The sequence below is a fragment of the Nilaparvata lugens genome, chromosome 5 (assembly GCF_014356525.2).
Source record: "Nilaparvata lugens isolate BPH chromosome 5, ASM1435652v1, whole genome shotgun sequence".
In the NCBI taxonomy this organism is placed as follows: domain Eukaryota; kingdom Metazoa; phylum Arthropoda; class Insecta; order Hemiptera; family Delphacidae; genus Nilaparvata; species Nilaparvata lugens.
This window is the reverse complement of record NC_052508.1, coordinates 6490568-6518560: the sequence shown is the minus strand read 5'-3', so window position 1 is coordinate 6518560 and position 27993 is coordinate 6490568. Positions and strand designations below refer to the sequence as shown.

Below are 27993 nucleotides of genomic sequence, written 5' to 3'. Positions count from 1 at the left end.
ATCTGCTGTTACGGAATAGAAAGTACACGACGACACCCTATTGCAATAATGGAAGGTGGACGTAATGTCTCTTTTAAAAATAGTGTAACTATCCTATTTGACTTAGCATTTTAAAAGTAGAATTATTTTCAACATCGTACTACTGTTTCAATATTGTTAGTTATCCTACTTCTTCTAAAACATTGTAAGTTACTTTGAAAACTAGCCTCTATCAAATCTTGGCTTAGCCTAATAATTTCGAGCATGGCATCTTGGTGATATTAATTCCATATTTCTGACTATTTATATTTAATGCTATATCTCTAGTAATAAATTGTGTATAAAATTGTTGGGCCAACATTTTTTTGATATCTTATTTGAAGTTTATATGAATATCAAGGTAGCTACTCATCTTTTCAGAGATCAGTAGGAAACAAGACTATAAATATGTTGTGGTCATTGACCTTATTGGCAGGGATAATAAAGTTCAAGGTTTGATAAAAAACCATTAAGATTGTACATTTATATTTGTACTATATCGAGTACCGTAAGGGATATTAGAGTTTGTATTTTCCTGTGTTTGATCATTGTTATAATTATATCAAAACATAGCCTAACCTCAATTCTTTTTTGGGTGTAAGTGCACGTCCAGTGCCAACATACCTGTCATCAAATTTTTGGTTGGGATCGATTTAGTATGTTATTTTGAGCACAAAATCACAAAAATTAAACGGCTGTCACTATTGTTTTCAAAATAAACTAAGTTCAAATTAGCACAATTTTCTACATGCATTCAACCTATGAGTAGCAGTTGCAGCCATTTTGATTATTGAAATCATCAAAAATTATGATATTCCTAATCTGAGTTTTCCTAACCAAAGCTTTCCCAACCTAAAGCTTTTCCTAACCTTATCTACTTATGGTTGCTACTTATAGGTTAAATGCATGTAAAGTTTTGCTACTTTGAACTTAGTTTATTTTAAAAACAATAGTGACCGCCGTTTAATTTTTGTGATTTTGTGCTCAAAATAACATACTAAATCGATCCCAACCAAAAATTTTATGACAGGTATGTTGGCACTGGACGTTTTGGCACTTGAGCAGTTTTTTAATCGATAAATTGTAAATTAGAGGAATTAATTCACCAATGACTAAATGTCATTGATAGACTAAGGTGCAGTTGCACAAAAGCATGTTAAATTTTAACGTCATTAAATGCCATGAGAATAAATTAGAGTAGCCTCAGTTTTAAAAAAGCCTTTTCTGGTTGGTTCTTGTGGCATTTAATTTTGCTTTTTTGCAACCAGGCCTCAGCCTGTTAAATTTTTATTTTGATTAAATTCCAAGAGGAACAGTTACAGCATTTTTGTAGAAGGCTTTTCACATTGGTTCTCGTGGCATTTAATAAAGATTAACTGTTTAAAGATTTTGTGCAACCAGGTGTTAATCTTATTCAGGGTTGGCGTCCCAAACCCCCAAAGTTATCAGTTCCAAATCTGGTGTATTAATCAATATAACATTTTTTTGTGTAGTTGAAAAGTTGATATTGTGGTAATTATTCATATTAAATAAAAATACTAAGAAATTGTCAAAATTTCTTAGTATTTTTATTTGATAAAATTTATAATAATGTAGCACTATTATGCAATGATAACACTGTATTTTGAATAAAATCAAAATATTTCTATTTAAAACTAATAACTCAACCTACCATTTTATCTTTACTAATTTTCATAACTAATCAGAACATTTAGAAAATTTTGAACAAATGTGTGATATGATATTTTGATTAGGCCTACTATTAATAATTTCGATATCGATAATAGGTACCTTACACCTTACAACGTTAGTAGACAGTCTACTAACTTTGCCTTATACCTTCTTCTTCATCCATTACCCACTCTTGTAGTATCGATGGCGTATGTCATGAATAAAATAAAATAACAAAAAACACTAATTGATCAAGATGGCAGTGATAAAGTTTAGATCGAAAAATATTTATCATACGAGGCCTTCCTCTTTAACAAAATGGCATTTTAGCTTGATCACATTTGAGGTCATTATACACAAATTCCTGGACATCGTAATAAGCCCTGGTTCTCAGGAAACCGGTCACAACTCTTTCGAACATGCTGAGGTTTAATACTGGGGCCAATCCTGTTTATCATAATGATAAATGACCCAGGGTTTTTGAGAGCCAGGGCTTATTATGATGAACAGGAATTTTTAGACGATGACCTGTCTCAAATACTATCTGGCTAACTTGCCAGTAAGTTAAACAGCAAGGTCTTAGATGTTAACTAAGTGTGCTTTATCTTGATCGCTGCCATCTTGATAAATTAGTGTTTTGACTTTTATTGTGAAATGACGCCATCGATCCCCCAAGTGTGGGTAATGGATGAAGAAGAAGGTATAAGGTCCAACTGCTTCACCCCTGCATGCAGTCTTTTGAAGTAGCGTAGCGCTGAACTTCTATAGCATACCCGCGATCTCTGGAGGCGCACCCTGGGGATAGCAAACAGCTCTCGATGCCTAGTGTTGCACCAGATGCAAAACTGTAACCTATCTGAAAATATTTTTTTCAAAATCTTGAAGCTGTATTTTATTGTCAAATTCGTTGTAAGTTCACTTAAGCTGCGTTTACACCAACATTTTGTTAATAACTTAATCCTTATAGATTCTATTAGATTGAACATGACTTATCATACATATGATGAACATATGTCCATATGTCAAGTTCCGTTTAATCTAATAGAATCTATAAGGACGGAAAAATAAACATTTTGTTAATAACTTTGGTCTTTAACATTTGTTAAATAACTTGTAGTAAACGCAGCTTTACGGTTAGTTAGGAATTTGATTTAAAATATTTTGTTCATTCCTTATAAATGAATCTACAGTACCTGGTAGAACATAAATCTTTTTATTGCTATTATGAATAATTATTACTCGTATACTTATAAAATAAGCTGATATGAGTTATGCTTTACATACTCAGGCTAGGCACACACCACTTAGTCAAGACAATACATTATCAGACACGTTTAGTCACAAAACTTCACTTTGTTGCTTATGACGCAACCCACACTGATTAGTCATTGCAATTAGACATGTCTCCATGAGCAACTATGTGAAGTATTGTGACTAAACGTGTCTTGTCTTGTCTTGACTAACTGGTGTGTGCCTAGCCTTACACAAGTGCAACGCTTTTGTCTTTCCTTCCGATAAAAAAATAATAATATTGTAATTATTCACATTTTGTAAAAGTGTTATATCATGCCCACATTTGGAAATTATTATGCCACACTGAATGTTTTTTTAGTCAAATTATTATTTTTTTTTTTTGAAATTGAAATTATTATTTTCAAACATTTGGTAATGTCAAATGAGTTGGTTAGGCTCTTCCTCATTCTTCAATATTATCCAGTAATGATAAAAACTTGCTAGGAATAAATTCAAATCTAAATTTCCTATCAATGTTTTCAGGTTGAAATCGTTCAAAAATGGATGTCGCTAATAACAGAAACAGAGATGATGACGACTCAACTGATTCAGATAGTTCTGAAGATTTCGGAGAACAGCTCGCTCGAGGTAAATGAGAATTTATTTATGTAAATTTGTTCTGTCCTATTCAAGAGATAGATAGCCTAAACCACACCTATGGTTTGTTGTTTATTACTTTCCTTGCCCTATCACCATCGGTAATGAAAGTATTGCTTTTCGAAAAAGATTAAGGTACCCCAATTTCTATACGTTTCAAGGTCCCCTGAGTCCAAAAAAGTGGTTTTTGGGTATTGGTCTGTATGTGTGTTGTGTGTGTGTGTATGAGTGTATGTGCGTCTGTGTACACGATATCTCATCTCCCAATTAACGGAATGACTTGAAATTTGGAACGTGAGGTCCTCACAATTCGATTCAAGATGGCGGCTAAAATGGCGAAAATGTTGTCAAGAACAGGGTTTTTCGCCATTTTCTCGAAAATGGCTCCTACGATTTTTATTAAAGTTATACCTGAAATAGTCATCGATAAGCACTATCAACTGCCACAAGTCCCATATCTATAAAAATTTCAGGAGCTCCGCCCCATCTATGCAAAGTTTGATTTTAGATTCCCAATTATCAGGCTTCAGATAAAATTTGAACAAAACATTTCGAGTAGAAAAGATTGAGCATGAAAATCTCTACAATTAATGTTCAGTAAAATTTTCACCTAAAATTGAAAATAAGCTCGAAATTCGAGAAAATGTGATTATCCAATTGGAAACTGTTGATTCTATTAAATGATTCACTATGAAGAGATAGCAGACCTCTTATGTCTCCAGCGTTATTGTCCTGGCACCGGGGCTTTTCGCGATTTTCTTGAAAACGGCTCCAACGATTTTCATTTAATTCATACCTAAATAGTCATTGATAAGCTATATCAACTGCCACAAGTCCCATATCTGTAAAAAATTCAGGTGCTCCGTCCCATCTATGCAAAGTTTTATTTTAGATTTCCATTTATCAGTTCTCAGATATAATTTAAGCGAAAAATTTCGAGTGGAAAAGATTGTGCATGAAAATCTCTTCAATTAATGTCCAGTAACATTTTCACCTAAAATTGAAATTTTCACATAAGCTTGAAATTTGAGAAAATGTGATTAATTAATTGCAAACTGTTGATTCTATTAAATCATTCACTTTGAAGAGATAGCAGACCTCGTGTGTCTCCAGCGTTATTGTCCTGTCACCAGCTGGCTCAGATCTTTGAGATCACTAGCGTCAGGTGATCAATTCTCATAACGGCAAGGAAAGTTGTGTGAGTGCGCCACACCAGATTTTTTTCTGTCCTATTCAAGAGAAAATAGCTTAAACCACACCTGTGGTTTGTTGTTTATTTTATGTTAATGCAAAAACATGCATGATGAACATGTGTGTGTGTGTGTATGTACATGAGAAGCATGCATGTACACACTTGTTTATCATGCATGTCCTCTACTAATGAAAACCAGGCTTTTATGGTCTTGCCCTTGGGCTGATTTTCATGCAGCATATAGAAAGTGTTGAATTGTTTGGTTATTATAGAAATGACTAGTACCCTATTTATACGTTTCTTACATGAACACAACTAGTTTCTAGGATGAAAATGGCATGAGTGCTCGGAAATATTTGTGTTTATGTAAAAAAGTATGAAGAGGTCACTAGTAATTTCTATTTTCTAATTGGTTAAAGAAAGTATTTAATATTTCAAGAAATTTATTCAATTTTGAAGTAATTTACAGTTTTATCAAACTCTTGGGGCCAGTTTCCGAGCTAGGATTTAGCTAAGTTCTAGACTTTAACCTTCCGGTAGTCGCGCCCTACTCAATCACACGAGCAGTCGCGTGTTGTAATTTTTACAACATCCAATTTTCCAAGTGTTATGTACTCTGTTTACTGTCAAAACATATTAATTAATATTGTATGATTATTACTATTCCCATCTCATGGATTATTTTAAGCCTATAAACATTTGGATGATTACCATTTCGAGAAAATAAAGATTATCATAGAAACTACGACTACGCCCCGTTTCGGAAAGCCAGTTTTCTGACTCCAGCTGTTTAAAGTCTAGAACTTGTCTAAATACCGAGCTCGGAAAACTGCCCTTAATCCAATAGGCTACTAAGTTAGGCTATATTTCTCTTTTTTCAAAAAAAATAAAAAATTATAGCCTAATGTGAAGTCTTAGTTGGAAAAGTACAAAAATATCAATGAAATTGAACTTTATTGAATGAATACCAGCTTCAAGAGTAAAAATGTCTAGCAATCTGTAGCCTGAAATTTTCAAAAAGCTTGACATAAATCTCATGTGTGATAACACCTTGTTTCTGAACGACTACATTGGTTTTAAAATGTTTTTCAAATTTGATTTTCTAAAAAATGATTTTTCTGTCCAATTTAGTTCCGGATCTGCAGAACAAGGTCACGCCCTCAGAACAGTACAAGTCTGTTATGCTGGAAGAAGAGAAAGATGTAAGTTTCAAACTCGCCTTTTAAATTCTTATTCATGTATCAAGTCTATCATTTTATTCTATTTTCTATATCGGATGACGCACACATGATCTCTTAGCATAGAAAAAAGTGAGGTCCACGTTGTAGTGGCAGTATGTGATCAACTTTGGTGTTGCTATCCTTGTCTATCACTCGACAAAGCAGATGGCGCTATCCTTTTCTAGCTCTGCAACAAATGCCAGATCGTTTTTAACAATGTAGAAATATAGTTAATCAACAAAATATTTAATCCCAAGCATGGAACTTTATTATTTGATCATTGAAAAATGAATTTTCTTGACGAATAAAATATAATTGATCATTTTAAACATGAAGGTGCGTACAGATATACGCGCCGTGAACATGAGCGATTCACTTTTAATCAGCTGACTATATATCTGTATTTTTACAGAAACGGTAAGATACAGATATAAAAAGCTTGGCATCAGCTGATTAAAAGTGAATTGCTCATGTTCGCGGCGCGTAAATCTGTAGCCTACGCACCTTAAGATGTGCCGGTATAGAAGGCAGTGATAAGGCAGATAATAGGCAAACCTATTCTTTTATTTTCCTTCACTGTGATTATAACTTCCTCACTATTAGGGTCAAACAACAAGAGGCGTTTTTGCACTGGCGGCGGACAGGTCGGCAGAACAGGAAGCTCTCCGATTGGCTGATTATCAGCTGATTGGGTTTGTGTTCGGAAATCAGCTGATAATCAGCCAATCGGAAAGTTTCCTGCCCTGCCAATTCGTTCGCCACCAGTGGAAAAATGCCTCATGTGGCTTAGCTCTAACTTTTCCCAATCATTTCCAAATTCTGTCATATTAGGGTTAAGTGTAAGAGAGGGCCGACTGCGCCCTAACTTCGCCCTCCCAGGTATAAAATAAAGGCAGTCATTCTATTCTATTCTATATTTACGTACTTATTGAACAAACTATTATCGGCATCATTTATGTTTTGTGGCAATATTAATTTAATTCTTTATTCAAGTGATAATAATGTGAAATATATGTTTTATTTTTGGTATTGAAGCATCTGAATTTGAAAATCCACTTTGTGAATATAATTTAAGGACTGAAAATTTTGTGAAGTGAAGAACTACAAGACTTAACCTATTTCGGACTACGTGTAACCCTATCTAAATTGGAAGAGAAATAGCACAAGGTTATCTTTTTTTCTCTCCCTGTCATTTTGATGATGTACTTATTGTATGAATAATTAAATATAAATGTTGTGCTTCCATACTGACAGTGAAATATTTCTGTTTGCTATTTTAGATCGATACAGCTGTTGAAGATTTGCCAGTTACAACAGATGCATTTTTCGAAGACGTTGAGCCGTTGACTTGCGGCATTAAAACTTTGAGAGAGGTGTACTTCGGAAAGTCTTCATACCAGGATATCACTCCGTTATTCATAGACGGCGCTCCTTTTCTAGTTGATGCATCTTCCCTCACTGTCTGCGCCATGAAAGAGTCCAATTACAATGGACATCACGGTGGCCAAACCCTGCATTTTATCTACATTTGCGAGAAAATCATTCAACTGTTGTCCAGAAAAGGGGGAACCTGCGAAGTGATTTTCTCCAAGGAAAAGTCGAAAGTCTGGCAAGAAACTCCTCATTTGAGTATGGCTGAAAATATTCTGAGGTGTCATTTGAAAAACAATACGCAAATCCTTACACAGGAGATTGCATCAATCGCTGATCATTCGTTTCACCAGTACATCATGGAAGTGCAACCCAACTTCATTGTTTTGGATTTCACGTTTCTTGACTCGTTCGAGAAAGATTTCGGGTCTGAAAATGAATTTCATATGTATAACTCGCTATTCTCAGTCTGTGGTCTTTTGAGTTTGTCGTTTGGTTTGTACTGTATCGACATCAACTCGTTGCATCTAGGTAGCAATTCGTTCATGTCGTTTGTGAAAGCGTCCGACTCGAAGATAGCATCTAACAGACAGCTGTTGCAGAAGTACTGTGTTTCAATTTCGCGAAAACTTCCCAAAGGAGTTGAAGTGTCAACTTGTAAAGTTGACAAGTTGAAAACGAAAGATGTGCGCCGATCGATACTAGTTTGTGCAGCTAAATCGTGCATCGATAGCGACCAGTTTGAGAACAAAGAGGAAATTGCTAGAGCGGTTCTAGTGTATGGAGCTGTACTTGAGGTGTTTCCGATTGAGGCGCGCTGCTTCAAGCACCAAATCGAGGCCACAGAAGCCTTGGATAAAATAGTCAACAATGTTTGTAGGGCCATCGATATTCATCTGAATAGTGATCGATTCAAAGGGTTCGACTATTCTTCAGTAGCTGATGTATGGCACGGAAATCTGTTTGTTGAAATAATTTCCTCAATTGTCTCTATGAAGGAATGTAAAAGTCTTGGAAGTACTATCGATAAGGTATATGAAGAATACGTGTCTGAATTCAATGAAATTACTGGCTCCAAGCTACAAGCGTTTCCATTATCATTGAATGGGTCTGTCAAAAATATAGCATTTGTGAAGAATGTTGTGAAGACTGATGAACTTTCTGTTTTCAGCCAGGTAAGTGGTGATTTACCTGATATTAATAATGATATTTTCAGAAGCTTCTGTAAAGACTTGAGTACTACGAGCGAAGCTACTGATGAGTCGAATAATCGTAATTGCCGTCAAGCAGTTCTAACCAATCTGAGATGGCAAAACACTGAACGCCTGGATGGGTTCATCGATAGAATTAAGGAGGATGATTTTGAAAAGGAGTTGCAAACAAATACAGACATCTAGCAGATCCAGACAAAAGAAGGAAAATAATTAAGAAAAGATTGGCCAAAAATAAGGCTACTTATGCGCATTATATGGACATGTATGGATCAAATCTTGAAGGAAAAACTTTGGAGAGAAGAGCTATAATTTGCGAAAATCCTCCTAAAAAACCTCAAAAGAATCAAAAAACTCAGAAAAAAGATAAAATCAGCAAGACTGCTGCGAAATTGATTGAAGACAACAATTTGAAAAAAGAAAAGAAGTTGCAGGAAGAAGAGAATGCAATCTATTCAAACTTCAAGAAGCAGTTCAAGCAGAACTCAACCGCTGGTAAGTCGTACACTGTGAATCTAGCTCTCATCAATCATGTGCTTTCTACAATGAAAACTGACCTTTATTACGGTAAAATGATTATTTACAAAGTGGATGTCCTGTTTTACCTCTGGGAAGAGGTATGCAAAGATTGCAAAACTAGAGAGGAAAGAGACGTTAGTTATTTAAAAGAACTGTTCCTGGCGATTCGTGATCTGATGAGCTGTGCGCAGAAAGAGCCGTCGCTTTTGGGCGAAAAGGAACGAGCCAAGTTGGGCAAGAAGATCTGTCAGCTGGGCTTCAAGGAGCTGGCTGAGAAGTGCTCTCTGCCGGTGACTGACGGTGGCAACTCTGATGTGTCTGTCGACCAATCCTGTGTCAGATTCCAGATGACTCACTTGGGTCCCGAATTGCTGAGAAAGATCGATGGTGGAGTTGATTTAAGGGTGGAAGGGTTCATTCCTGATCAGTGGCAGAGAGACATGTTTGATGCCATCGATAAGCGTCAGTCGGCCCTGATAGTAGCGCCGACATCGTCGGGTAAAACATACGCCTCTTACTATTGCATGGAGAAAGTGTTGCGGGAGAGCAACGATGGCAAGGTGGTCTATGTTGCTCCCACCAAGGCGCTGGTTAACCAGGTGGCAGCTACAGTCTACTCCCGGTTCAAGGGAAAGGCGGGTATTGTGTATGGTATCCTCACCAAGGACTATCGAGTCAACGCGTTCGATTGCCAGATCCTAGTCACTGTTCCCGAGTGTCTGGAAGCTCTATTCATGTCGCCTGAGTATCACAGCTGGACGAAGCAGCTGCGTTACGCGATATTCGACGAAGTCCATTGCCTGACCAACTTCGAGAACGGTATCACATGGGAGCGATGTCTCATGATGATGCCCTGTCCGTTTCTGGCTCTTTCGGCCACCATTCAGAACCCGGACAGCTTCCACTCGTGGATGCAGAAGTTCGAGAGGTTCAAGAAAGAGCTGGATCCGGAGTTCGGATCAAGGGTGGTGCTGATCGTTCACAGTGAGCGTCACAACGATCTAGTGAAACATATGTATGAGACGAACAAAGGCCTGTGTCACATTCACCCGGTGTCGCACCTCACCAACCGGGTGATGAATGCCCACCAGGGCATCCCGAAACACATCTATTTAGCGCCGGGCGAAATGATCGAGCTCTACGACATGTTGGTCAAAGTCGCCGGCAAAGACGATCCACACTTGAAAGACCTTGAGCCGGAAACATACTTTGCGCAGTTCGAATCTGGGTTCGTGTTCAGAAACGACGCCAAGAAGTATGAAGCCAAGTTGAGACAGGTCCTCGAAGACTGGTTCACTAACAAAAGAGAGCTGTTCGATAAAATTGTTACGCTTTTCAGAGCGCAGATATCCGATTTCGAAAGTAGCAACAAAAGGTTGGTTCAGTTTATGTCTTCGATCAAGGGTTTTGTAGAGCTTCTCAAAGGTAAAGGCATGCTGCCTGCCATTGTATTCTCGTACGACAGAGAAAAGTGTGAAATCCTCGGAGAATACGTTACTGATTCTTACAAGGAAGAAGAGGAGAAGAACGCGCCGAAAACAAAAAAGAAGCAGATTGCAGTTGTGGATGACGATGATGACTTTGATGACCGAGAAGAGAGACCTCTGCGGAAGAACAAGGTGAAAGCGACAAGCGGCAAGAAGGAGGAGCATCGACGGAAGTTGGGTGAGGTAGAAATGAATCCGGTCGGCTTGACTGAGTGCGACATCCAGTACTCGGTCCGCAGTGTAGTCTCACTCAGCATGAAAGACTTGCAGTTCATCGAGGGTCGTCTCTTTAGAAAAGGTCTCAAAAAGAAGAGCCCAGCGATAGAGATGTTCAGACGCGGTGTGGGAGTGCACCACGCTGGTCTGCCGACCATTGTCCGTAACACGGCCGAGATGCTCTTCCGAATGAAGTTTTTGAACGTGATTTTCGCGACGGGGACCCTGGCGCTGGGTGTGCACATGCCTTGTAAGACTGTGGTGATCCTGGGTGACAGTCCGCTGCTCAACACACTAGAGTTCCACCAGATCTCAGGTCGTGCCGGTCGGCGAGGCTTTGACAAAACTGGAGACGTCATCTTCTTTGGACTCGACTCGAAGAAAGTGCAGAGCCTGCAGACGTCCAAACTGCCCAAGATCAACGGCAACTACCCGCTCACAGTCACCACTGTTCTTCGCTTCTTCTGTCTGTACTCTCTGGTGAAAGGCGAAAATGAAGAGAAAGAGAAAAAACTTGTGTTGAACAGGTATGTTGGTTTATTTATTTTTCATTTATTCAATACTAAAGTGAGGCCCACGTTATAATGGCAGTGGAGAAAGATAGGAGAACAACTTTTCCGATCCTCTGTCTTGTCAATGAACGAAAAAATACACTATTTATAATAAGTGCTCTTTTACTGAATAATTGTTAGGCCTATAGCATAAGCTTATAATAATAGCATGGAGACACTCTAGCAGACTATAAAAAAGTGAAGACACAAATGATTCCACCATAAAGTATGCTGCATGACTGGATAACAAATAGGTACCCTATACAAAATAAATTCTTACTTATGACGAAATAAAGCTATAGTGAAGTCCACGTTATAATGGCAGTGGAGAAAGATAGCAGAACAACGTTGCCGATCCTCTGTCCTGTCAATGCCTTCTATAGATGGTAGCTGATACAGGTTAATTGATGTCATATTAACTGTTCATTCTTGTTCAATTATATTTTATTAAGCAAGAAATTATATTTTTGAATAATTTCATAATTAAGATGAAATATTTTGTTGATTATTTATTCTACATTGTTAGAAGACGATCTGGCATCAGAGCAAAGCGAGAAAGAGATAGCGCTATCCGCTTTGTTGAATGATAGACAAGAATAGCAATACCATTGCTAATCAAACACCGCCATTATAACGTGGACCTCACTATAGTAGGTGATCCGTACTCCGCAAAGGTGCAATTAAGAACTTGATGTACTGAAATCTTGACGAATTGAAAATAGGTCTACAATCATCAAACCATCCTTGGTAAATTAAGAATCTATATGCAAAATTTCAGGTTAATCAGTCCAGTAGTTCAGATGTGATGATGCGTCAAACATAATTTCCCTATCCCGTACGTGTATAAACCAGTTTACTTTATTATATAGTATAGACTAGTAGGTAATCCTTATTTCGCAAGGGTCCAATTAAGAACTTGACGTACTATAATAATTCAAAATAGGCCTGTAACCATTCTCTGTAAATTAATAATCAATGTGTAAAAGCTCAAGCTTATCAGTTCAGTAGTTCAGACGTGATGATGCGTCATATTATACAGAGTGATTATAAAAGAACTTTACAACTTTGAAAGCACATAAATATTTATTGAAATTACTTACAGAATTGAGAAAGGTCTCATTTTGTTACAAAACACTTGAAGTTTAAGGTGTGGGTGTTATTTTGGTTCGATGTGACAGCTGTTGATAATGCGACATACATCCCACCAATAAGTTTGAATTTTTTAGGGTTTATTGTTTCCGAGTAACCTTTATAAAAGTGGTTGACTAGCCTAATTATAAGACGTTAATTGAGTTAAAAGATCGTCGACCAGTGAGAGTAAATCAATTCTCGTGCCAAAAACGATTTGACAATAAATTATAAACCGATTAAGTTGAGAATTTCCAGCGATACTTCAAAGCTCCTTGATAGTAGATTTTTGAACCTTAGCCAGAAAACCAGGTGGATGAACTTGTATAATCGATTTCTTGCCACACTCGTACCAGCATATCAGGCGTAACTTGTGCAACCGCAGCGATCCAAATGTGATCCGATTTCGGAGGTAATTAAGATTGTCTGGTAGAGACGGAACTTATCCTTGATGAAACCCCACAGGAAGAAATCCATCGATGTTAAATCCGTTGAGCGAGGTAGACATGCAATTGTTTAGAAAAACCCGAACTTCTCCGTGAAAATGAGCTGGTGCACCGTCTGTTCGATTCTTATTTCTAAGTAATTTTAATTTTTTGCAGGATATTGACTGTTCTGAACGAAAGTCTCCTGTATCAAGCCTATCCTGATTTGAGAACTCAGATGAAGTACTATTTCGGATACTCTTGTCACCTGTTGATGAGCTTGGTAAGTTATATTTTTATTCATAAAGTATAAATGAATGTATCAAATGTATTAATTTAGGGCTACTTTCTTGTATTTATCAGCCAATTGAGTTGACGTTCGGGAATCAGCTGATAATCAGCCAATCGCGGAGAGCTTCTGCCCGATAGTGCAAGACCGCCTGAAAAAACGTTTCATGTGGCTTGGTCCCAACTTATGCATCGATAAGAGTATTATTTTTACTATCAGGTAACCCGTGCTCCGCAAGGGTCCAATTAAAAACTTAATACCCTGATGGAAGAATTAATTATGGACCTATAATCATCCTCGGTAATTTGAGGATTTGTAAATATACAAAATTTCAAGTTGATCAGTCAAGTAGTTTATGCCCTGTTGCAGAGTCGACAAATAACGTCGCCCATAGTTAAAAGCGTGGACTTGACTATTTAACAGGCCAATTTCGTTGCAGAGACGTTCTGTTAGCTATTGCTCTGCCGATAGGTAACAGCGCGCCAACAGGTTTTTCGGTTGCAGAGACGAAAACCCTACAGGCAGATGACGTCATCTGAGGCTACCAATAACTAAATGTGCTCTTAATTTAAATGCCCAAAATCGTGCTTAAAAATCCTCTATACATTCGCGCCAAGTGTATTTTAAGGTTATGTTGACTTGTTTGCATGTTCTAAAAGACAGACGAAAATGATCATACATAATAGTTGATGATTACATTATAATAACGTTAACTATTTGAAACTGCAGTCAAAGTGTAAATAAACTGAATAAAATATCATTGACTATTCGAGTAGCTTGGACGAAGATGTATTTAATTTAAATAATCAATTATTATCAATTTCAATAATAAGCACTGTACTATACAGAGTCATTAAAAATATATCTTGTAAACCAGCTGCTTTGCTTCCAAGGTATATCAAAATGCCAGAAGGCAATGGAATAATTCTTGTCAAAAAATTGTTTTTATTAATATTATACAATACATCATCTGGTGTATAATATAATATTATATAATAAATACACCAGTCACTCATTTTACCTCTAATTTTATTTTACTTAATTCATTCATTTAGCTATCAAAAAATCAAACTGAAATAAAACTAAATAAAATCAAACTGAAAATAATTACAAATTAGTGTGCAGTTTACGATCTTGATTCGTAACCTCCAAGCATAAACAACACAATAAGCAGACAGCAGTGTTGTGATAAACAAGCGCCATGTTGTGACGTCATGCGACTGGAGGTTTGGAAGAACTGTTCACAGTGATTCTCTCTCCGTTGCCAATACATTAGTTGAATATAAGCATACCACGCAAAAAGTGGTATGAGCAGCAGTGTGACTTATGTGTGTGTGCCTTATCAGAGCCATAGCTAACAGGGGTCTGGCAAACGACTCTGCAACAAACATCTATTTATGGGCAAGTTGTTAACTTATGGCTCTGTTAACTATGGGTGACTTTATGTAGCGACCGGGCATCAAACGTGATGATGCATCATTCGTGTATTACAAGAATACAATATCTTTATTTGCCATAAAATAAAACAGGTTTACAATAGGCATCGTCATTTTAACAATATTTTCATTTATAAAATACTTAAGCAAACTTGTCAGATATTATAAAATCATTATAATATAGATACTCATCTGTTGAGTAAAATCCTCTAACCTTAAGCCATCCAGCAATAGTTCTTTTAAAAATGTTCAGTGGCAACAATCTAATGGATAAAGGCAGCCTGTTATACAGTTTACATTGTAGATAAATGTGGCTTTTCAACGTTTTGCTCAGTCTAAGATTCGGTGTTACCATTTTCCTGTGTATATTTCCTATTCCGTACCTGTTTTAGCCGATTCTTTCCTTTATAATAATAATATTCGTATAGCATTTATTGGTGGGGAGGGGTCGCCGCCAACCTGTCTCCCCGACAACTAGTCTCCTCGCTATTTTGATCACAGGCGTCAGTAAATCCCCTGGCAAAATATACCATTGCCGTCAACTAGTCTCCCCTACAGTAAATCCCCCACTAGAACGAAGGAGCTTAGTTGTCGGCGACAACTAAGTTCCTTACACGCTCACGACAACTAGTCTTCTCGACAGTAAATCCCCTGCTGGATGGGCCTATGAGGGGTCTATTGAACATTGAAACCAGCTTGAAGCGGGCGAGGAAGTAGTACAATCACAGACACTGTTTCACACATTCTATGAATTCGATTAGAAGAAAAGCTTGTTGATGTTGTGACTTCTATCACTGCAAACATAAAATGAAAATATAAACTATTTCTCTTTCCGAATTCAACTTGTACATCATATCACTCAAAAGGGTATTTTGATCTTGTTTTACTCGCATGTTGTTTTGAAATGTGGCTCTTGGATAAGAACATAAAAATATGAACCAATACCTAAGCTGAACCTCATTATGAAGTTTGAACTGGGTAAAAGAAAGGAGACGGGGCCGCACTACCTGTGCACTGGGCTATTGTTCCAAAAAGGTTCATCCTCTAACTCTCGACTAGCATACTTCATTGTCCTCTGATTCAGCTTCATTACTCTCATTAGTGGCCCCGTGTGCTTTCTTGAAGGCAATTCTAGCTGGTTGCACCAACTTATCTATTACTTTGCACCTTACATCTGTTACTTGTATTTTCTGCAATTATAGAAAGTAAATCAGTGATCAAGTACTTGTAATTATTGTATTATTTCCAATGGTTCATTTGATAAAACTCAACTTGCTCACAAGCTGTATACAGGCTTATTTGAGTTACATACAATTCGATACTTATTGAACGTACTTTTTTGGCGTCCTTTCAATTAGATTAAATTCTATTAGATTGAACACAACTTGGCAAACATATTATGATTGTGTATCATGTTATTGTCAAGTCCCAATTAATCTCGTAGATTTTATAAGGACGGCAAACAAATGTACGTCCAAAAATCGTTGTGGTCTTTACACACCACATACGTTTGACTAAATGTGTACTTGTCATCGATAGTAATGTGTGATTATCCAATCACTATATGCCTCCACTGGTTTACAGCTGAAAGTGTCTTCAAGTAACCACACTGGTCCACCAATGTATTGCTCGGAATGGAAATCTTAACAATAGACCTCACTATAGAACTTCTACCTGTCCATCCATTGTTTTCGGCGGCCCCGTCTCATTTCCTTAACCCGTTTGAACTGTTGGTTCTTGAAAAATGTGATATAACTCTTAAAAAAGCGATGGTTTTAAAAGGAACTTTACTGTCGGGGATAGTTGGCGCGTTCCCATGGGGAGCTCCTGACGAAAGTTCCACCTCGCCTGAATATATCATTCAAGCCGTCAGTGGGCCTAACGAGTGTCATACTTCAGCTGGGACCGAATATATTTTAGATTTCTTAGGATTTTGTAATTTTCAGGGCTTGCTAACAGTAGGCTACTTTTTTTAGAGATTTGTGTAATTTCCAGGGCTTGCTTCATGCCGAATCAGGCAGAATTCATCTCCTGACCCATCTGATCAATATAGTCCACCATCATGAAGAAGGCATCTTGGCTTTCGCCTACCTTCTGAAGAGTGGATTCTTCCACAGTCTTTGCAAGCTGGATGAGAATCACGATGTGTCAGAGGAGTCGTGTGACACGATTATGCTCATACTGTGCTATCTCTTCACAAATATCCCGTTCTCCAAGCATCAGGTGACGACTGATGAGAATGACAAGACCGTTGATGACATCAAACTGCCCAGTCTTCCTTCTGATGCTGTCAAGGTCAGCTGTAAATATATATTATCAATACCGGGCTTTTCAAAAAGAATGACCCAATTTTAAACAGTTATATTTATTTTTTTTAAATGGTGCACACAAACCAATTTTACATTAAATTACTTAGAAGTAGCAAGTTTATGATGATGTATTTTAAGTGATTCATGTGCCCTCCTCCTTTTGAGGCTTGGACGACACCTTGACGGTAGCCAAATTCATCCCAGACTGTTCGCAAGATGTCTTCTCGGACCGTAGCTACTGCATCAGTTATCCTGAATTTTAGTTTCTCAATATCAAGTGCCGTAAAAAATAAGTCCCACCGCAAGATTGATCCACGCTAATCTACGAAAAGCAACCCACGCCGTGGGATGTTTTGTAAACCATTGATAGGCTTCTCCAGACATCTGTGTAATACATACAATGAATAATCCACTTGTCAGCTGATTGATCTATATAAATAAAAATCGAGCCTCAAATATTGACATTCAATTTTTTTTTTATATGTGCACCGAATTTGATGGTTTTTGTTTAGTTGTGTTTGTTATGTTCAGGAGCAGGTTTATGGCCTATCAAATTTATGATCAGACTTCAGGACTCTTTCCTACGGTCCTTTAAAGTTTACATGTAATCCTTATGGAAGAAGATTTGTCAGCTGGCCACACACAGAAATAAAAATCGGGTGTTATAATCATTGCGTCATCCAACAGCGGTCGGTAGATCTGGCCCCTGTTTCATAAAAACTTAGAAGTCCTGTAATAGAGGAACAGCTGACTTTGTCGGCTATATTGAGCATGTAATTGTAATGGTGATTCTCCTGTATTACAAGTTTTATGAAACAGGGCCCTTATTTTTTATTTTTTCTTTCTATTGATTCACAAAATTTTAATTCTAATAATAATGCCGCGGTGCGAACGACGTCCAAACTTGGGTCGTAGAGCTCGAAATGCTGTAAATTTAGAATATGCTCTGCAAAATCAGCAGCAAGGAGATATGCCATTCAATTTCCCAGCAAGCTGAATGCAACTATATCTAAAAATACAAACTGCTGTACAACTAACTAAGCACATAGGATGTCCATATTGAAATATAAAATACTGAGTGTTGGATAATTTTCATAAAAATATAGTGCATCAGATTAAGCTAAGACTAAGCACACCTGAGGAGGCGCGGCTTGGTGATACAAAGTGTTGATTGATCTTATGGAGATTGCCTTATCACACCGTTCCACGCCATGTCCGATTCAGTGTGAGTGAGTTCTTCCATTCAAACCAATATATTTTGCACCTGGATGCAAAATGCCGCATCGCGCCTCCTCAGGTGTGAATCCAGCTAAAGTTTTTCATGAGAGGCATTAACTATTCGTCGGTACGAAGTTCGCCGGGCCAGCTAGTTATGAATAATTTTATAGCAATGGTTTACAAAACATCCCACGGCGTGGGTTGATTTTCGTGGATTAGCGTGGGTCTACTTCGCGGCGGGCCTTGATCGTCGTAATATTCGTTTATGGGGGACTGAAAACCCTCATGAAACAGTGGTACATGAACGAGATCCGCCTAAAGTGAATATTTTTGTGCACAAACCGAGGTGTATGGAACCTTTTTTTGAGGAAAACACAGTGAATGGTGCATCTTATCTGGCAATGATACGAAATTGGCTATTTCCTCAACTAATTGCTGACTCTGACAACTTTATCTTTCAACAAGATGGAGCACCACCACACTGGCACAAGGATGCACGCCATTTCCTCAACACCAACTTGCCTCAACGTTGGATAGGGAAAGACTTGGCTATGCATTCCTGGCCTCCACTGTCCCCTGACATAACACCGTGAGATTTTTTCCTGTGGGTATACGTTAAAGATCGTGTTTATGTTCCTCCCTTAGCACTTGATATTGAGGAGCTAAAAGCCAGGATAACTAATGCAGTAGCTACAGTCCGAGAAGACATCTTGCGAACATTCTGGGTAGAATATGGCTACCGTATAGGTGTCGTCCGAGCCTCAAACGAGGGCACATAGAACACTTATAACACGTCATCATAAACTTGATACTTCTGTGAGTAATTTGATGTAAAATTAGTTTGTGTGCACCATTTTAAAAATAAATATACTGTTCGAAATTGGGTCATTCTTTTTGAAACACTCTGTATAATACATGGTGGTGCAGAGGAAACGCATGTTTTTCAAACCGCTAGTACTCGGCGATGGGAGGAGGTATTGCCCTGGAACAAATGTTGGCAGACGGCCCATACTATCTCATTTCAGTTGCTATGAGCGTTGGAACGTACAACATCGTGTGTTAGCTGTTGAGCAGTTTTTTTTTTAGAAACAATGAATCTGTAGTCACAGTGTAACGCTTTTCCGTCTATATTTTAGAGTTGGGCGTCTATGTGCAATGCCCGATCGAAATACTGTATTCCGATGGGTTGCAGCGATTAGAAGTACTAGTTATGTGATGAAAAAGAAATCACCTGGTCTTCCCCGTTCAGTTCGTACTGCTGAAAATGTAGACCGAGTCAGTGTCGTCTAGTCCTGAGACCATGTCGTCGAGTCGATCGTCTAGGACTAGTAACAACTGCTATTATGACTCTGTCTACATTTTCCGGAGTACGAATTGAAAGGGGAAGACCTGGTAATTTTTTTCACATTAGTACTTCTGAACGCTGCAACCCATCGGAGTACAGTATTTCGATCGGGCATTGCACCTAGACGCCCAACTCTAAAATATAGACGGAAAAGCGTTGCACTGTGACTACAGATTCATTGTTTCTAAAAAAAACTGCTCGACAGCGAACACACGATGTTGTACGTTCCACGCTCCATAGCGACTGAAATTGTATAGTATGGGCCGTCTGCCAACAATTGTTCCAGGGCAATACCCCCTCCCGTCGCCGAGTACTAGCGGTTTGAAAAACTTGCGTTTTCTCTGCACCACTCTGTATATAATTGATATGTTATTAATATATTATAATTTATTATTATATAGTGAGGTCCATGTTATAATGGCAGTATTTGATTAACATTGGTGTTGCTATCCCATAAGTAATGATTTTTATAATAAGGGGTTACCGAGATACATAGCTTTGAATATAGAAATTGACCATTTTTTGTGTATTAGTATATGGGCTTTACACTCAACAATAAATTTTCCATTTTTCTACCAAATTTGACTCATGATGTATGATTTTGGACCGCCTTGACAAGCCGAGAAGAATGAAGTGTAGTACGATGAAAACTAGGTGTTTTTCGCAATACAAGGAGCATTGTTGTCAGGTGTACCTGGAAATTTATATGAGATAGAGCGCTCTACCTGATCTCAGATTGTAGAGCACAAAAATTCGTCCAGACGAGGGATGTTCAATTATACATCTAACTATCGGAAGATATTGTTGATCAAAAACTAAAATTCATCAAAATTTATTTTCTCTTCAAATTTCACTCATTTTTGAAAAATCATAACTCAGTACTCATGGGAAATAGAGAGTTCCGAATGATCTCATTTTATTAAGAATTTTATAATCTAAAAAAAAGGTGAGAGCAAATTTTTCTGTCCGATTACAAGATTTGGCAGAAATAGCTGAAAACTGGAAAATGAGCCGAAAGTACGAGGTTTTTGGGCCACCCTGTATCTAGTACAAGTACATTTTGCATGAAGAAATTGGTTCGGACTTCTCTTATGTTCCCAAATAATATATTAAAAAATCAGAACTACAATATAAATTTCATGCATCAATGTATAAAGTGACTGGACTATAAGTCAATTCTTTCCTTTATCATAGTAATAATAATAATAATAATAAATTAATTGATCCGAATTATTTTTTCTAGGCTCTTCAAAGCTACAACAATATTGTGAAGCGATCATTCACAAAGTATTACAAGAATGTTGCCAAATTCAACGTAGAAAAGTTTGGAAAAGACGAAAAACTTCCAATCTCGAGGAAAATGTTCAAAGGACGTTGCTCTGCTGGTGACTTGGATAAAGGTAATCTAAATTGACATATTGTTTCAAATTTTTCTTGAATCTCAAATTGGTCTTTAGAATTGAATCACTTCTTGTTTTCGCTTCTGAGGTCCTCAGAAGCATTACAAAAGCCACAGGTGTTCAATTTATTGACACTTAAACAATTTATTGACAAACACTTGATTTACGTGATTACCGCAGATGTTGTAAATGTTGTCCATCCATTTCAATGCACTTATCTCACCTTGTTCCTGGCAACTCTTGTCAGATTTTCTCTGTCTATCTCCTGTCTATCTCATGAACAGCATTAGTAATGATCTTTGACCCTCATATGAATCTAAATTCATTTTTTAAATGTGAAGGTGGACATGTGATACATGGTTTCGATAGAGTTTCAAGGGAAAATAAATGGCGAAAACCGCACATCGATATCTCAACCCGTATCACTTTGTTGATGTCAAAGTTGTATATCAACCAGCTGAAATCATGAATCAGCGCATGAAGGAATGTCTGTGTGATAACTCCCAAATAGCTTATATTATGAATGAATAAATGAAAATACTGTAGTAATAGCATGCAATGCATTCTTCACCTAACTAAATAATAAATCACATTTTTTTCTCATGCACTTTCAATTTTATTTCTATATCCTGAAAAAGGACGAAGGAGTGAGTCAATTTTGTTGTCCAACGAGTTGACCTGTAAAAAGGTTCGAAGAATGCGTGTTCAAAATTTGAAGCTGATTGATCAATTCTTTCTAAAGCTAATAAAGTAAATTCGTATGGCTTTTGTTGGTGGGGAGTACCTTTCGGGAAGGTCCCACCGCCTGAATATATAATTTAAGCCGTCAATGGGCCTTACGACTGTCATACTTCAGCCGGGACCGACAGTTTAACGTGCCCATCCGATAACACGGGAGTGATCTGGTTAAAAAACTTTTTGTAATGAGAGGGATAAAGCTAATGTAGAACATAAAACAGACTGACAACGACTTGAGCCTTCTGTGAGTCAAAAGTGAGAACTCTCTAAGGCTCGTTTAATAATTGTTATTGTTGTTTTGCATGTATTAATTTGTATAATCAACAATGAAACAATTGTATTAATACTTTGTAAATAATTGTAGCTTATATGCTTTTTGTAATCATGTCTATATTTTGAATAAACTCTGGTCGTGTTGTACCCTCGACCAGAGAAATTATTATTATTATTATTATTGTTATTTGTATCTTGTGTATGTAAATTATTGAATAAATTGAAATTGATTTTATTTGTAGATGGCGCCAATCTGGAATCGATGCTTGCTGGGAACTCAGTATCGAACAGCGTGTGTTCAGTGTTCGCTGGATTGTCGGGCCAGACTGATGACGACCTGTTCATTGAGAATGTGATCATTGGAAACGTTCGTGAAGAGGTAAAACCATAGTGGATAAAATAATAAGGATAGCAACACCAATACTAATCACATACTGCCATTATAACGTGGACCTCACTATACTTACATATAAGTACGTGATATCATAGAGAAAATATAGCATAAGAAGATATCCCATGGTTTATGAAATTCTTTCAAAGTTTGCAAGTTTTGTATCAATTTGACACGATACTGTGTCATATTGTGTTGATACTGTATCAACTGTATTTGTTGGCTGCCAATTAAGATGTACCACTTAGCGTAATGTATGTAAAATGAACTGAAAAATTGAATAAAACCGTTCCCAGACCTGTAGCTACAGTATTTTTTGAGATATGTGACGAAATACGCGAAACTTGGTCTCGAAAAACAAGTTCCTTTAAGGTTTGAAGCAGATTTACTATGTTGGATGTACAATAAACACAACATATTTTTTCGAAGCAGATTTACTATGTTGAATGTACAATAAACACAACTTATTTTTTACAGAAATAATTTAAAAAAAAATAATCTTTGATTACATACAAAACGAAAGCTTCACAGATTTTGTCTATTTTTCATGCTATTTGTATGTAGGCCTAATTAAGGATTATTTTTTCAAAGGTTGCGTCTGTCTATTATAGACTTATTTTACATCTTTCTCTTAAAAATTTCTCTACATCAGTTCTCTACAAATTCTGAAAAAAAAGTTGTGTTTATTGTACATTCAACATATTAAATCTGCTTCAAACCTTAAAGGAACTTGTTTTTCGCCACACTGCACAGAAAGCAGCTGTTTTCCAGTCCCTACGTAGATCTGAAAGACATTGTTTGCAGACGACTCTTGTCTGACGTCAGAACAGGTTTCTTTCCGGCCTAGGCCGGAAAGAGTACCCTTTCCAGCCGCTAACATGGAACTAAGAAAGGTGATCATTCAATAATTAAAACAATTATAATAATATCATCTTATTGTCATTTGAAAGAATAAAAAAGTATAAACTCAACCTCCCACATAATTGAACATCATCTTTTAGGTTATTTAGACAAATCAGAATAAAAAATAAAAATACTTGGACAATTTCCTGATATTCAGATTACCTCAGATTTGTTAGAGCTATCACCTTCCACTTCTGCTTTCGGAAGTGCTTAGTAAACAACTATTCTCATATATATATATATATTGTTTATTTTGTGTGTGGCGAAAAATAGCGTTCGCACCACGGGCAAAAATGTTTTTCCGGCTCTCAATCTTTTCTAGTCCTCGGACTTGAAAACCGATTTCGAGCCGGAAAAATCTCATTTTCTGCTCTAGGTGAGAAATATACCATTTCGAGACCAAGTTCCGCGTATTTCGTCACATACTGTAGCTACAGGTCTGGAAACGGGTTTATTGAATTCTTCAGTTCATTTTACATAAAGTACTCTAAATAGTACATCTTAATTGACAGCCAACAAATACCTGTAGGGCTTTGTTTCTGCAGGGGAACTGAAATTCGGACGAAATCTTTCACTCTGTATAACTTGGTAACCAAGAATCTTCGGTCCTATGTTAATTAGATTTTTTTCTTCTTCTGATGTGAGGAATCACGCCGTGACTTATGGGCACCTTTTTCAGAACACCCTGTTTCAGGTACATTAGTAATATCATAGAGAAACAACAGCGTAAGTAGATATCCCATGGTATAGGGAATTCATGTCGCATCTTTTACTGTTATCTCAAGCCGATTACTGTCGATTATTGTCAATTTTTACTGTTTTGTTGGGGTGAGAGTGTATGAACGGCACAATTTGAGAGACTACCAGCGTCACACAGCTGCATGGGAAAGAACTACGTGAACTATCGGCTTGGGATAACAGTAAATTTGCGCCATAAACACCCTGTACCATGGGATAACTACTTATCTGCTATCGTTTCTGGTAATGTTTTGTAGAGATATTCTATATTTATCGAAATAGTTTAGTTTTTCAATATTATTTTTTCAGATGAAAATAAATTGGAAATTGCATTTTTTCAAATGCTAATTAATGAATAATTATTATTAAACGAAAATCCGATCAAATGATGTAAATCACCCCGAAGACTTCTGATTCTGTTTACCCTGTTGTCAATATTTACAGTAGCAGAAGTCTTCGGGGTGATTTACAGTTTTCAATTGGGATTTCCGTTTAATAACAATTATTGTTTTTTTCGATAAACTTTAATGAGAATCAATAAAACTATAAATAATTATCCATGATATTAAGAGTTGTACTTCATGGATAATTTGCGACTGATGGGAAAGAAGTTAACAATTATTCAAAAATTTCGATAATTAATCAATTCTGTTGTGAGACTTGGGGCCAGTTGCACGTACGTCTGTAAAATATGGACATTAACACTGATTAACAAATCAGCGTTAGTTTCACGGATTCATTTTTTTCCACAAAGATCGGTTAGTTTTTTATCCCGATTAAGTTTTCCGGTTAACTAACCAAGATTTTAACGGTTTCACAATCTGGCAACTCTGTAATTTAACCGACAGATTTTATTATTCTGAACAAATGCCACAAAATTGAGGTTATGATATTGAAGCGGTGACCATTCATAGGCATGCGCCATAAAAATGTTCTGTCTGTCGCTAGTGTCCAGTGCTATCTGCAGACGAACCAGATCGAAAACTAACCTCAAAAGTCAGAATTATAATTTTGAATGCTAATATCAGCTAAATACACTTCTCTATTTTATTAACGGATGAAATTCATGCATATATTTAGCTCATACTTTGAATTTTATAGTTTTTTTTTTGCCAAAAACTAATTGTAAGACAGCTATCAGTTGGTACCTAATCGGCGTCAGTTGGATTTAATTCCCCGTGAATGGCTTGTTAAAAATCTTTTAAGTCGATTAGTTTAACCGGCGTTATTTTTCGATTTTTACCTTTGTGCAACCAAATCTTCATCGTTTAAACTAATCGCGGTTAAAATGGTGCCAACTAATCAATGAAATATTATTTACGCCGGTTAGTTTAATCGGCGTTATCGCTTGAAATTTCTGTTTTGTGCAACTAAAATGCATCGGTTAGTACTAATCTCGATTAAATTATAGCATTTAATTAAAAATTTGCATTTGGTAAGCATTTGATTAAACGTTAACTGACGTACGAAAAACTGGGGCTAACAATTATAATTATTTGAGGTATATGATAATTATTTATATATGTTTCTCAGGTATTTTCGAATTACAAGTGTGTTCCACTTGTAGAATTGGACGTACCATTGAACTCATTCGCCTACAATTTCTACAAACATGGAATCATCAGACCAATTATAAGAGATCACCATTTAAAGTAAGTAAAGACATTTGTGTTTTCGATTAAACCGCTAGGAAAACTGAAGTAGTCAGGGAAAATGAGGCTGGTTACTGAAATTGAAAATCATTAACATATGGCAATAGTCCTCAACAAGCTTGAAGAACTTGATAATATAAGAAATAAGAGACTAGTAGCTCTGTGAACAGTAGAACTCGCGCTCAGTAAGTTACATTGACCTGTTGTTATGTTATCTCAAAAAATAATTAATAATAATTTATCAATTTGAAATGTCTAGATAAAAATCCTAAATAAACACAAAGCTTTCTGTCCTATCGTACCGTGACGTGACGTCCCGGAATGTGAGTGTAAGCTCTGTTATCAGGTCTGGCTGCAACTGTCTACAACGTTGATGGAAAGATACATTTTCAAGATGTTCGATGTTTTTGAACGGGTAGTATTATAGTCAACTGTCTACTAACGTTGATGGAAAAATACATTTTCAAGATGTTCGATGTTTTTGAACGGGTAATATTATAGTCCACTAAACAGCTGATTTATGATGAATAATTCTATAGTCTGATTTTTACTCTAATATTGGCGTATGAAGGAGGCTCCTTTTTCCTTTTATATTATCCTTGAAATGCAAAATTTCCAAAAACCTTGTATATACGTCGAAGCGCAATTTGAAAAGGAACATACCCTGTCAAATTTCATGAAAATCTATTACCGCGTTCCGCCGTAAATGAGCAACACACATTTAAACATTGAGAAATGCCAAACCGTCGACTTGAATCTTAGACCTCACTTCGCTCGGTCAATAATTTTTTCAACCTTTTGTAAAACCTGATATTTTGTATATTCTCCTATAAAATGTGTTCATTAATAATTATATAAATTATTTATGCTTACCCGGTATTTTTGTTGTGTTTTTCAGACCAGGCCAAGATTACACTTGTATTTTGGACTTTCACTCGGTGTTGAAGAATATCAAGACTTCGCTGGAAAAATTGCAGTGGGTGAACGAGGATGGCAAAGACTGTCTGTTTGGTATACGTAGGACTTTCAGTCACATTGCTAATACATTCGATGACCTTTACCAGAGGGCTTATCACGAAGGTGGAAAGGCTTCAGGATAGTTCAACACAAGTTTATTACGATTTGATTTTTATATCCGAGAACTGAAACTTGATGGCCTTATAGAAGAAATACTGTATCTAATCTTCATAATTATCTAAGTTAAACAGTGTAACTTATCGAATCTTTTTTTTAGTGTTTGATTATAATTATCTAATAATTATCAGGTGACTTTTATTTATTCAATTTGTAGCATTTTTTTTTTGCTTGAGTAACGCTTGGCGAGATCTTCCATTTGTACTGTTTGTTATAAAGTAATTTTTCTTTATTTTCGTTTCAAGTCTCCTTCTTCAATTGCAGCTTTGAAAATTAGTTTTCTTAAAATACGTTGAATTTGTAAATGTGGAACTTGTAAATTCAGGCTGTTGAAATGAAATAGACTTTATTATAAATGAGGATTATTAACTAGTTGTCATTTACTGTAGTAAATAGTATTTACCTTTGTCATATTTATGATAGTTTACTGTAGCTGACATTTACTATAAGTCAACGTTAAGGCTGTGCAAATGCTAAAAATAAACTTTCTACTGGTGAGATTTTTCAAAGTTTTTCGATTTGTATATAATCAAGCTATCAAAATGAAATAGTTTTCGCATAAAAACATTTTTCTTCCGATTATTACTTTTTGAGATATGAGCGCATAAAGTTTAAATTTTTGGGACAGAACATTTCAAATTCGGTAGGAGTTAAATCCATGAGATTTGGATAAATTCTCCACGGTATTGTTGATTGAATAAAATAAAAATCTTTTGAAAATATAAATTTTTGAGGAAGTTATTCAATTTACCAAAAATGACCAAAAATAACTCAACTAAAAGTTATTTTTGGTAAATTGAATAACTTTCTCGAAAATTGATATTTTAAGAAAATTTTTGTTTTACTTGATCAAATCTACCATGAAGAATTTATCCTCTAAATCTCATTGATTTATCTCTTACTGAATTCGAAATGTTCTGTCCCTAAAATTTAAACTTAAGGCGCTCATATCTCGAAAAGTAATGATTGGAAAAAATGTTTTCTTGAGGAAACTTTTTCATTTTAATAGCTTGATGATATACAAATCGAAAAACATTGAAAAATATCACCAGTAGAAAGTTTATTTTTAGCCTTTGCACAGCCTCAAGGTGGGTTTTAGTTTGTGTGTAAACTTCCGCAGTCGACGACGAAAGGCGTTGTTGTCTGAATACATATAGCCCAAATTAATTTCAAGTGTGCTAAAACAGCTGATTCAATATTTTTTGTTATCTGTGTGCGTTTGTTATTTCATCATCTCAAACAAGAACGAATTTCAGATCTGTTATACT

The 27993-nt window shown here is 36.5% G+C and overlaps 1 protein-coding gene across 1 annotated transcript; it reads left to right on the top strand.

Annotated features, from left to right (window-relative positions):
• On the top strand, positions 1 to 27094 carry LOC111056647 (probable ATP-dependent RNA helicase DDX60). The gene is made up of 10 exons (XM_039429830.1): positions 1 to 184; positions 3466 to 3570; positions 5903 to 5973; positions 7272 to 11322; positions 13077 to 13182; positions 16620 to 16919; positions 20740 to 20896; positions 22150 to 22286; positions 25473 to 25591; positions 26490 to 27094. Exons 4-10 carry the CDS (start codon positions 8831 to 8833, stop codon positions 26689 to 26691), a joined length of 3513 nt encoding a protein of 1170 aa, XP_039285764.1. The 5' UTR covers positions 1 to 184; positions 3466 to 3570; positions 5903 to 5973; positions 7272 to 8830; the 3' UTR covers positions 26692 to 27094.
• Positions 27095 to 27993: the final 899 nt, after the last annotated feature.